At 39.7% G+C, this 12,584-nt stretch overlaps 1 protein-coding gene across 1 annotated transcript; it reads right to left on the reverse strand.

Moving 5' to 3' along the window:
* Positions 1–830: 830 nt before the first annotated feature.
* LOC149164824 (expansin-A2-like) lies at positions 831–2,205 on the reverse strand. Its single transcript, XM_089430995.1, has 3 exons — positions 1,982–2,205; positions 1,550–1,868; positions 831–1,420 (listed from the first exon to the last, which is right to left on the reverse strand). Exons 1-3 carry the CDS (start codon positions 2,109–2,111, stop codon positions 1,117–1,119), a joined length of 753 nt encoding a protein of 250 aa, XP_089287121.1. The 5' UTR covers positions 2,112–2,205; the 3' UTR covers positions 831–1,116.
* Between the last annotated feature and the right edge of the window lie 10,379 nt (positions 2,206–12,584).

The raw sequence follows: 12,584 nt of genomic DNA on the forward strand, positions 1-12,584 counted from the left end.
TTCCCATCTAATTTACCCAGTTTTGTGCGTTATATTCGGTGGAATTTTGGTTTAAATTCAGTTGAAATGGTCATAATTTCAAAACTGTAATTTCATGTATTCGAAACTGTCCGTTCCTGAATCCATTCAGAGTATAAAAATTACAGTTAGAAAAACAAATAGGTCAGATGATAGAATTTTTTTGTCAACGTAATTGCAGTCAAGATAAACAGAGATGGAGCGATTTAGTTTGACCAAGCACCTGTGGCCATACGAACTATGATTTACCTATTCTCGAGTTTTTAAATTGGAATTTAGGGAAAAGCCCAGGTGTGTATTTAATGATTTTGATGCTGAAGGTCATGATATAGGATAAGTTCGGGTATGTGTTTCACGATTTTGTTGCTGAATGTAAAAATGCTAGGGATTCGGACAAGAGGCTGTTAGAGCGAAACTGTATCCTCCGTAGACAACGCCTTAATTATTTAATGGTATCCGCGGTACCCTCCAAAAAAATAAGAATTGGAACCCCGGCAAACGGGATGAACGCAGAGGGCTTTAAATTCTCTCAACGCTTCACCGACCTGTGAAATTACTTGTGATATAGATTCATTTAAACTTAAAAAAATCGCGCATGCTTATATTGCTTTACTCTATACACTGATCAACAAAACATGCTTGGATTGTTCCCAATATATGCATCTACTTAAAAATCTGTAGGTCAGTTAATTAGTCCGAAAGAGGATGCCTACCAAAATCAATTAACCCAATCACTGCATGCATATAGAGAAGACGCGATTAGAAGTCACGAATGTTTACAGCAATTGCAATCAATGATACTAATTAAAATATACAAGCTCCCATTTACGCAATTAGGAGAAATATGTCACTGATACAATATATCACCATCCCGACTCAGCGCAGCAATATACGAAAAGTGTATATGAATATTACAGAGCAGCAACAACTAGAAGCGGGCGGCAATCTGCGTATCCCTGCTTCAACATTAGAAATACTGCCTAAAGGACTCTCGGAGTAATAACCACTTAAAAGAGGGTGGTTTTCTCGCACCACCTTATTCTTCGTTCCTTCTGGCTCACTAATGGACAAGTTAATATTGATGCAGACGAAATTGAGTTAGAATTGCAGTCCTTCAAATGTTTGGCCAAATTGCCAATTTGCCGGAGCGACGTTATAGGAAGTGATGGTTCTCCCATCGCTGGTGGTGACGTGGAAGGATAGTGCCTGCCCATTCAAATAAGAGTTGCTCTGCCAATTCTGTCCCCAATTGCGGTACATTGCTTGCCAGCCAGTGTTGGAACCCTTAATGGAAACCGCCTCGACATCGCCTGCACCTCCTACATTGGTAATGAGCACCAAATTGAAGTAGGAGTGCCCATTAATCGTGAATCGAACCCCGCCTTTCCTCACGCATGGTACTCTGCATACATAAATATTAACCTTGCCGGTTAGGATTTCATCCCAATTAAAGTCAAGTTGGGAATAAATTTTCAGGATTGAAGAAAAGGATTATAGTGTTGACAGGTTAATTAGAGTAGTAAGTAATTACCTTCTGAAAATGATTGGAACAATGCCACTTCTGTATATGGCAATATGCTGAAAAGCAGGTTGAGCCATGTCGAAGTGTTGGAGAGGTGGATTGCACCATCCTCCATTGTCGTTGGGAAGAGCAGAGTTAGGGGGACAGAGGTTAGTAGCAGTAACTGTCACAGTGCCCGGTAGACACCACTGAGGGTCGTAGTGGTGGTTGCATTTCATTTGGTAGCAGGCTCCGCAAGTAGCGCCATTGTTGAAAAGGGCCGAGCTCAGAGCTGCAGTATTGGTTCCATATCCTTGGCTATACAAATTACCGTATCCGCACGCACCGCCTGTCAAATTAGTTTCAAGATCGATTTGGTTATAAGCTAACGTATGATATTATAATTATTAATCTAAATCTGAAACTCAAGCAGACTGGAGTTTTATGGAACTGTGAACTTACCCATTGTGCCCGACGCATCGCTGCCACCGTAAAACGTAGCATGTGCAGATTGCCAGCCACTATCGATTGCATAAGCTGCACCAGCCATCCACAAGAAACTGAAGATTGTGACCAGTTTTACAGGGGCCATTTTACAACCAAATAAATGGTCGCTATGTAGACTTCACCTGAATTGATATGTGGCGTGAGAATTATACCGAATAGGAATCAGAACTCATGCCTGAATCGATATCTCATTGGTGGACTCCGTGAGATTTCCAAAAATATATATAGAATAGGGAGGTGTGTATAGACGATCAAATTTGCTCCCGCGAAGAGCGGTAACGATCGCAACATGCGGAGATTGTTCAGGCATGATCCGCTGTAAAGTAATTGGCTGGGCATGCGTCCCACGTTCAAAAAACGGTAGCTGGCAGGCGCGTTCATTTATTGCGATAGGGACATGTGCACATGGGATCGTACAATCGAGTGAATTTTGCGATGATGTAGGAGAAACTCCTTATTTTCAAAGGTCTGACCACGTTGTTACGGACAATGATGTAGAGGCGAGTGAGCGACGAATAAGCTTGTACTTTGATACCCTTTGTACTTATATGTACAATGCTACCGAAACGCATGTGCTACATCGTGTCTTTCGCTTGACTCTCTCCGTTTTTGGCATAATCTTTGGTCAAATTTGTTAAAAAATCGATGAAAATACAACTATGGATTTTGAATGCAATATTGTGTCAAACGTTTCATCTTCATCAATGTCATCCGAGAGGGCTAATTTTTCTTTTTACCCACAATTAAAAACAAAAACCTCAACTTTTATTTTTACCAAAAAGCCTACTTCCGAGCAAACTCAAACTTTTTAATTGTTGAGAGATTTCTTCGCAACATTGTAGGAAGCTCATTCCACATTGCATAAAGTCTAACAATGTGGCGAGTTTTTTTGGTCGTCAAAGGTTGTCCAAAGATTTGGATACATACCACTCCATGTTGACCATTTTGTTATTTGCAAAGAAGTTATGGTGTGATGTGCCATATCTCTAATCAACCCTTCATATGCTATGTAGAAGCATTGTAGAATTAAGAGAGGCGTAAAAATGAATTATTTTACAGGGTCAATAAGCTCTTTGACATCTAAAGTCGATAGCTAAATAAAAATAATAAAATGCATCCACTTATTATTTAATGAGATTTTAATTAAGCTTAGTGAATCTTAGAAACGTTTACGGTGTGGGTCCAAAAAAATAGGAAACCTCACGCAAAGGGCACATCTAAATGGAAATAGAAGATGTCACGATTTGTGGTTTACCTGATATTTTTTTTTTTCCAACCTGATTATTTTTTCAGATAAAGTCTACACATAACTTTAAAGTAAGTTGGAAAAACTTAGATGCCCAATTTGGTCTACCAAAAAACTTAGATACCCAACTTGGTCCAACAAAATTAGTTCACCTGCATCGTTAAAAGATCTAAATAATACTAACACTTAGCTAGTTCATAACAGTTGGCCAATAAATACTAGTGCAAAGAACATAAATATCTAGAATACACAAAAGAATCTTTGTTATGAAGATTGTTCCAACCAACAACCCAATTCAATTCAATTCAACAAATTTTCCAAGACACCCCAATTCAATTCAATTCAACAAATTTTCCCAGACACCCCACGGATGCTCTAGTGCCTTGGACCAAAAAAACTACCTAACATATCATCAAGATGAAGAAAAAGATAACCTATTTCCATCACAAGTTCTATTCTTCTAACTAATAACTACTCCACTACCTTCCATTTCACCAAACTTTGCAATTCTATAAAGTGCCATGAGGTTTCATTCCCTTCTACCATAAAGTGCCCTTAGGTTCCATTCCCTTTTAACATAAAAATTCTCGAACATAATTAAAGAGTAGTTTAAGATAAAGTGCCCTTAGGTTCCATTCCCTTTTAACATAAAAATTCTCGAACATAATTAAAGAGTAGTGTAAGATAAAGTGCCCTTAGGTTCCATTCCCTTTTAACATAAAAAATTTCGAACATAATTAAAGAGTAGTTTAATGAGGCCATATTTTTACCGGAAAATAGTAAAAGTTAAGGCGAGATTTTGATCAAATTTGATAAAAAAATTGGAAAATCTGAGTTATAGTTGTCGAGCTACAACATTTTGGGTGCCCTAGGGTTTTTTATTATGCTGAATCCATTTCCACCATAAAAAAAGATTCAAACACTCATTTAATCAGATTCTTTAAAAAAAGTGACAGAATTCCAACTAAAAACGTATTCGACAGTTGTTGAAAACATTTCACTGTTAAATTTGATAGGTGTTATAATAGACAAACTATCAAAATGACTTTCAATTTAAAATTTAAACCTTCAAAATTTATGTTATAATAGAAAAACTGTCAAAATAACTTCCAAGTTGAAATTTAAACCATCACAATTTATAGTACCTGAAACGCGAACAAAAATAGCATGTAGTAAAACATTATAATAGCTCATACCTCACGACTGGTACGAAAATGGGACATTATGTTAACTTTCTGTCCCTACATTGGTGAGAGCACCAAATGCTCTGACAATTTAATACTGTATATATTCTCCTATTTATTAGCATACCAAACCCCTGGAAAAGGGAAGACTGTTGGTATATATCTGTAATTAGTATTCTTTTAGCCTTTTTGTTAATGGATTCACATTCTCAACTTTTGGGGGTTCGAGAGCTACGATTATTGGGTTTCAATTCGCTGTGCAATGTGAAAGAAAGTTGTAAGTTCGCAACCCCATCTCTGTGTGCATCCTTGCCTCCTTCTAGCCAAGCCATTCCATCCAGCTAATTAAGGAAGGCACGTGGGTTCGAGAGCTGCGATTATTGGGTTTCAATTCACTGTGCAATGTACAAGGAAGTTGTAAGTTCGCAGCCCCATCTCTCTGTGCATCCTTGCCTCCTTCTAGGCCAGCCATTCCATCCAGCTAATTAAGGAAGGCAAGTGGAAAGAAACGGGATTTTAATCTCTTCCCTCTCGCTATTTTGTCTAAACGCCAAAGAACCATGCATAGCACTGAATAGAAAGCCACGAATAAAAGGAGAGGTTCTATCTAAAAGGGGTTTCACTAATTCCATCAAGGACCACCCGTCATTCATCGTCATTCATTAGAATCCATCATCCAGATGAGCCCTCCCTTTCTTGAGTAGGCATGCATATTTCTATTTCTCTATAGATGACCAGATAAATAATGCCTACCCACTACGTTCCTCCAGCAAGTGTATTAAAAGGCGCATGAACGAGCAATAAAAATCCTTGAAAGATAGCCCGAGTGTAATAAAGTTGGCTGCGCTTATGATTCTGTTGGCCTCTGATTCTTCTGTCACTGGATTTCAAACAATACTCGACAGATATATGAAAATTGACAACACTTCTGTTTAACTAAAGGAACTTGATCTAGTCCCTAGGGTTTATCAGAGGGTGCATTGTCAAGGTTTCAAGTAAATGGGGCGTGTCACACCCCCGAGCCTACGGTAGTCTTTCAACCGTGCCGGCGAGGTGCGGCACCATCGAACGCTTGCTTTTTAACAATAATAACGTTTATGGGCTATGCCTATTCCAACATGAACATACTTAACTTGTGTTCTTATAACCGAATAAAGTGTTATCCTTTATACTTTAACAAAGAACATTCTCAATCATTAACCATATACAATAAACCGAGAACAATACACAAGTATAAAGGGAGGGGAAACTCCCGGTAAAGTCTGCCCAACAATATATTATAACAACTTCTTCAATTTTACAATACAAGTGTGCTTGACAAACTTCAAGCCACCACTTAGCCAAATAATACAACCGAGGGGCAATTCTGCCTTTACAACATCTTGTGCCTTTCTTGCACAAAGGATGGTGCTCACCCGAGCCACCAAGAATCCTTGCCAAACCTTACACCAAGAACTGCACCTTAGAACTCACCCCGAACACGATTGCTTCACTCAACCCGCACTTAAGTCAAAACTGCACCTTTAGTAGCACTACGCATGAGGTATGCGTAGTCTACTTTACCCCTATGCGTATCAAGAGAAATGAGCGAAGATTGCTTGGTTGAATTGAGGTGCATCCACCTCTTATATATACGCTCCATACTTTGGATCTAATCTTGGGCCGACATAACATGAGGCCCTTCACATTGTATTTTATATTGTCGGCTTGTATATTTTATGCTCCACGTTTCAACATGTATAAACCTTTGTATTACATGGTTTTAATGTATGTGCTCCATTATATTTTATTATCCATGGTTCTTCACATACATATGTGCCATCGCATGTCCATATGTCTTATTAACATGTCTGCCTTTATATTTTTAATATTGCATATAAATGTGCTCGCTCACACTTAGTCGCATTAAGTGTTGCACATGTATTGTCGCTTTTAACGTCGCATAAGTTCGGAGGTCTGTCGCACTTCGTCACTCGCCCATCGCACGTCCGCCCGCTCGTCGCACCGTCGTGCACCCACCGTGCCCGCGCCCGTCGCTCGTCTGCCCGAGTTGCGAAGACCTTACATTCTCCTCCACCTGAAATCGTTGTCGTCCTCGACAACATATCATCTCGGTAGCTCTCCACCAAGATCATCATCATTCAGGATGTCGACCTTTCTACACAAGGCAAACATCCTTGCAACATATGTAGAGACTCTTTCTCCACTATGTCTCCGCCTAGTGACCACTGCCACCAAACTCACCATTCATAATCCATGCTCAGGTCCATGGAAACTCCATCCATCTCATCTGCAACATGCCATCACCTATCATGCCTGCTCCATATGTTTGAGGACTCACTGCCATGAGTAGCTAGCAATGAGCCCATCTTCTTACTCATCTAAGAAGATGTAGAGGGAGTAGAGCCTGAGGGCTCTTCCTCACTAATCAACTCGATCCATCTATCAGGATCCTCAACCTCCATCCTTTGTAGATAAGCAACCCGGTCTTCCTTCTGGACATCCGGCTTCACGTATACCTCATCATCATCATCATCATCTTCCACCAACTCCAGCCTTCTTGTTAAGTCCAAGATGCTATCTGAAAGTGTCTTGATGACCACTGACTGCTCCGCAAGTTTTGCCTCAACAGTGGACAACCGCTTGTCCACTTTTTCCTTGTCTTCCATTTGCATTGCTCCTACTTTACAATCAGGTCTTGTTGCACCAAGGGTAGGCACACCAATGGGTACATCTTCTCTCCCATCATAAATGTAGAGCTTCTTCAAATGTGGTACAATCATAGCATCGAATTGTTTCATAAACTCCACCCCCAATACAGCTTCATAGTCATCAATCCGTGCTATAGTGAAGTCCACCTTCCCGGTCCATTCACCAAGTGTAGTATCCACCTTCTCGGCTACACCAAGAATGTCCATCGGAGGGGAATTTATTGTCTTCATTTGTGCCCTTGCTGGTACAAACTTTAGTCCAATCCTCCTTGCAGTATCCTCGCTCATGAAGTTGTGGGAGGCCCCACTATCCACCATAGTGATCACATTAGTGTCCCCAACCTTCATTCGAACATACTCTAACTTGTTTCTTTCTGGGTCTCTCTTAGAGACTACTTCTGTAGTAGCAGAAGCACCAAGTATCTGCATCATCCCCACAGAAGCATCATTACTCTCATCATCAGATTGTGCAACCGCAGCCACCTTTGGTTTAGAGGGACAATTCTTTACCATGTGTGGTCCTGCACATATCCAACATTTCAAAGGCTTCTTTGTCTTCGAACCATCATCTACTTTCGAAGCACCATCATCCTTCTTCTCCTTCGGCTTTTCGGACTTCTTCTTCCTGTCATCAGAAGTCTCATCAAGGTGATCCACCAACCTATCAACCGCAGCAAAAGCTTCTTCAAGTGTTCTAATCTTCTGTCTCCTCACCTCATTGCGTGCCCAAGGTTTCAATCCCATAATGAAGTTGAACACCTTGTCTTTTTCTACCATGTCATGAAGTTCCAAAGCTGCACTTGAATACTCTTGCTGGTATTCTTGTAGGCTTCCGGTTTTCTTTATGTACTTGAGTTTGGTCCTTGCTTCCCATGTGTCATCCTGAGGACTGAAGTGGGTCTGCAAAGCCTTCTTCAAGTCTTTCCACAAAGTGATGTCATCAGCACTGCCATTGGAAATTTGGTCCACCCTCCTTCGCCACCACATCTTAGCATCCTTTGTCAAGAACTGAGTAGCTACCTTGACTTGTGTCTCACCATCAATCAGGTTCAACCGCTCCAAGTACTGCTCCACATCCCATAAGAAGTTGCCAAGAATTGATGCCTTCCTTGTTCCATCATAAGATTCTGGTTCCTTGACCTTCATATGAGGCATTCCTCCAAATGAATAATGCCCCATGGCCCTCTTCACAATTGTAAGCTCATTCTTTGTATCTTCAAGAGTCTTCTTCAAGTTCTCAATTTCTGCACGACTTTCTGCAAGATCTTGATCCCTTGATTCCTCGACTTCTCTGACCCTTTGTTCGAGTTGGGCACACCTATATTCAGTGTACTCATTTTGTGTCTTGAGCTCATCATTCCTCATTCGGATTTCATCGAGTTTCTCTTCAAAAGAAATCTCTATACTCTCTATCTTTTCCGACATCTTTTCCATGAACCCAATAGTAGTATCGCCATGATTAGACCCGGCCTGAGACCCAGCTGCCATTTCGTCCAGCTTCTTCTTCCTTTGCGATCTAGTCTCGACCATTCAACAACTCCACCGAGTATCCTGCACTTCCACGAGCAACCTTTGCTCTGATACCAACTGTCACACCCCCAAGCCTACGGTAGTCTTTCAACCGTGCCGGCGAGGTGCGGCACCACCGAACGCTTTCTTTTTAACAATACTAACGTTTATGGGCTACGCCTATTCCAACATGAACATACTTAACTTGTGTTCTTATAACCGAATAAAGTGTTATCCTTTATACTATAACAAAGAACATTCTCAATCATTAACCATATACAATAAACCGAGAACAATACACAAGTATAAAGAGAGGGGCAACTCCCGGTAAAGTCTGCCCAACAATATATTATAACAACTTCTTCAATTTTACAATACAAGTGTGCTTGACAAACTTCAAGCCAACACTTAGCCAAATAATACAACCGAGGGGCAATTCTGCCTTTACAACATCTTGTGCCTTTCTTGCACAAAGGATGGTGCTCACCCGAGCCACCAAGAATCCTTGCCAAGCCTTACACCAAGAACTGCACCTTAGAACTCACCCCGAATACGATTGCTTCACTCAACCCGTACTTAAGTCAAAACTGAACCTTTAGTAGCACTACGCATGAGGTATGCGTAGTCTACTTTACCCCTGCGTTTTACCCCTATGCGTATCAAGAGAGATGAGCGAAGATTGCTTGGTTGAAATGAGGTGCATCCACCTCTTATATATACGCTCCATACTTTGGATATAATCTTGGGCCGACATAACATGAAGCCCTTCACATTGTATTTTATGTTGTCGGCTTGTATATTTTATGCTCCACGTTTCAACATGTATAAACCTTCGTATTACATGGTTTTAATGTATGTGCTCCATTATATTTTATTATCCATGGTTCTTCACATACATATGTGCCATCGCATGTCCATATGTCTTATTAACATGTCGGTCTTTATATTTTTAATATTGCATATAAATGTGCTCGCTCACACTTAGTCGCATTAAGTGTTGCACATGTATTGTCGCTTTTAACTTCGCATAAGTTCGGAGGTCCGTCGCACTTCGTCACTCGCCCGTCGCACGTCCGCCCGCTCGTCGCACCGTCGTGCACCAACCGTGCCCGCGCGCCCGTCGCTCGTCTGCCCGAGTTGTGAAGACCTTACAGGGCGGGTCGGAAACACGCTCAAATGGGCTTTGTTGGAGTCTTATTGCGCGTGAGTGGGCTTTGTAGGAGTCTTATTGCATGTGAGTGAAAGATGACGAAGATAATAAGCGAGGGATATGAGTTCGATAATACTGAGAGAGTGGACGAAATCACCCCTTTCTCATTTTAACCTCACACCAAACAAACTCGACTGCTTCTGTAGGTTGATTTTGCGATCAAATTTCTTTCGATTCTGCGATCAATAAAAGTTTAATTTTTCTTGAGAATTTTAGTACTGAAGGGATAAAAGGGGTGAAAAATGAAAAACGAATTTGCCATAACGAATTGCCAGAGACGATGTGGCTAACCATTCTGAGGGCAAAAGAGAGAGGGGAGGAGAATGGTGAGGGAAAAGCTAAGTTTTCTAAGTGCAGGAATGGGCTGTTGGAGAAAGCGTATGAGCTCTCGGTGCTATACGATGCTGAAGTTGTACTTGTAATTTTCTTGCTAAGAGGGAGAAATTTATATAAATTCGCCAATCTCAAGTTGTACTTGTAATTTTCTTGCTAAGAGGGAGAAATTTATATAAATTTTCCAATCTCACGTGTGTCCTCGATGAGTATTTTCCCAAATTGCTTCCTTGTATAATACTTTGGAATGTTTTACTTCCCCTTTGGATTTTCTAGACTGTTAATCTGTATTTTACCTAGCTTGCATCTTTGATTGCTCTCTTTATTATTTATCAAACCTTTATTTACATAAAGAAAAATGAAAGCATTTTGGGATAACTGTAAAAGGATTTACTCTTCCAAGGTCCCGACGTTATTTTGGAAAAGTTTCTAATATATTCTTATATAACATAAATAAGCAGTTAGATTTTGGAAAAGTTTCTAATTGATTCTTTTTTCAGAGAGAAAATCATCATGGATTTATATTAAGAGAATATAAAGATCTGGATACATAGGAAGACCGTCCGTCCTCGACAAGGATCACATACAACAGATTATACAAAAAGCTTCCACCAATAAGCAGATAGCATATTGACCAGAGAACAACACATAATACATCTACTGAGTAGGCAAGATAAAACCATCTATCAAGATAGATCTAAAAAGAAAGGTATCAACATAAAAGTATCAACAAAATCCGAGAAATTAAAGATGCATGCGTCCAAAAAAACAAACCATATAAACAGACCATAGATCTGAGATTAGCCCAGAGGAAGCATGTAGGCCGATATTAAAACTAGGATAGAGGCAAGGGGCATCTTGGAATCCTGAAAAATGCGATCATTCCTCCATTTCCATAAAAACCAGCAAGTGAGAATGAATAATGATCGCCAGGTAGGATGCTGATCACTCCACCATTTGAAGCCATCCTGTACAGATGGGAAAACCCGGTGAGAAAAACCATAAGTCAATGACAAATCATACCAGATTTTAGAAGTTGAGGGACATTGAAAAAACATGTGCGCATTTGATTCAGTAGCAAATTGACACATTTGACATCTACCCGGGCCCTGCCATCCCTTCCTTTGGAGAACCTCCCAAGTGAGGTTCTTGTTAGAAAAGAGTAACCATGAGAATAATATCATCTTGAGCGGGCAAGTCGCTTTCCCGAAATTGAATGGAAAGATGGGGGGGGCAAGCAGCCGGAGGCCAGACGATAAAGTTGCATATAAAACTTTGACGCGAATAGTTTGAGAGGAGATCTCAAGTGACCACGTCAACTCATCCTTTGAACCCGATTGATTGATACCTTTGCCTGAAAAGCCATTGACATCCGATAACCAAAAGGGATGGAGTGAAAGAGGCAAGGATAAATCATCCCCATCCTTCCATACTCGCACCAGAGAGGACCATGATTTAATTAGCTTGATCCACGTGAATAAGCCTTTTGAGTGAAAAAAGGAGATCAGAGCAATTGATTCTTATATAACATAAATAAGCAGCTATATATATGTTTGATTATAGTTTCACAGTTTCGAGTAAGAGAAAATTTTGGATATGATTATCTAATTGTCGATTTGTTAAAGATCAAAGTAATAGTCTTAATTTTGGACTTAGAAATATTTAAGTTATTAATACTTCTGACCTGAAATAAACATTTGATAATCCATAATTATGTAGTCACTATTTGATAATGCATAATTATGTAGTCACTAGGACAAGTTCCCACAACTTCCGCTTGGAATTGTTGGGAATTTTCTGCTAAATTCTAAAACAAAATATGAACAGAGAGTAATACTCTGTTTTTACCACAGGATATTTAACACAGGGAAGCAAAAATTGTTTGTTGAGGAGACATAGTTTCTTACACCCACAAAACAAACTTTGTATTCATTAAAAAAAACTGTTACAAAAGGATCTTCCTCTTAACAGAGGGATTCACCAAGAACTTCCAAAAAAAATTACTCTCTCTCTTTTAGAAATTTTACACTACTGTGTGTAAAAATTTCCTTTACATTTACTACTGTAAATAAATAAAAGAAATCTCTTACATATGCTGCTACATTCCTCACACAAAACAAAAAATTTTCCTTTACATTTATTACTGTAAATAAAAAAAAAAAATATCTTACATATTCTGTTGCATTCTTCACAAACAAAAAAAAAATTTTACTCCCCCTGCTGTGCATTCCATTTCATATTAATCAACAAAAACTTTCACTTCATTTACACTGCTGTGTATATTTTTTTTTCTTCTTGCTTGGAGGCTGTTGCGTTTTTACATTGCAATACCTATGCAATGAACAACACTAACTTTCACACTGTT

This window comes from Pinus tabuliformis, chromosome 5_1, assembly GCF_031772625.1.
Source record: "Pinus tabuliformis cultivar Carrire ecotype Pingquan chromosome 5_1, CPIR1, whole genome shotgun sequence".
Lineage (NCBI taxonomy): Eukaryota > Viridiplantae > Streptophyta > Pinopsida > Pinales > Pinaceae > Pinus > Pinus tabuliformis.

Bases quoted from the DNA above. Each gene is read 5' to 3' on its own strand.
- LOC149164824 (XM_089430995.1), bottom strand. From the start codon at position 2,111: ATGGCCCCTGTAAAACTGGTCACAATCTTCAGTTTCTTGTGGATGGCT. The intron at 1,869-1,981 runs GTAAGTTCACAG...CTAATTTGACAG, and splicing joins CGATGCGTCGGGCACAATGG to GCGGTGCGTGCGGATACGGT. The intron at 1,421-1,549 runs GTAATTACTTAC...TTATGTATGCAG, and splicing joins GTTCCAATCATTTTCAGAAG to AGTACCATGCGTGAGGAAAG.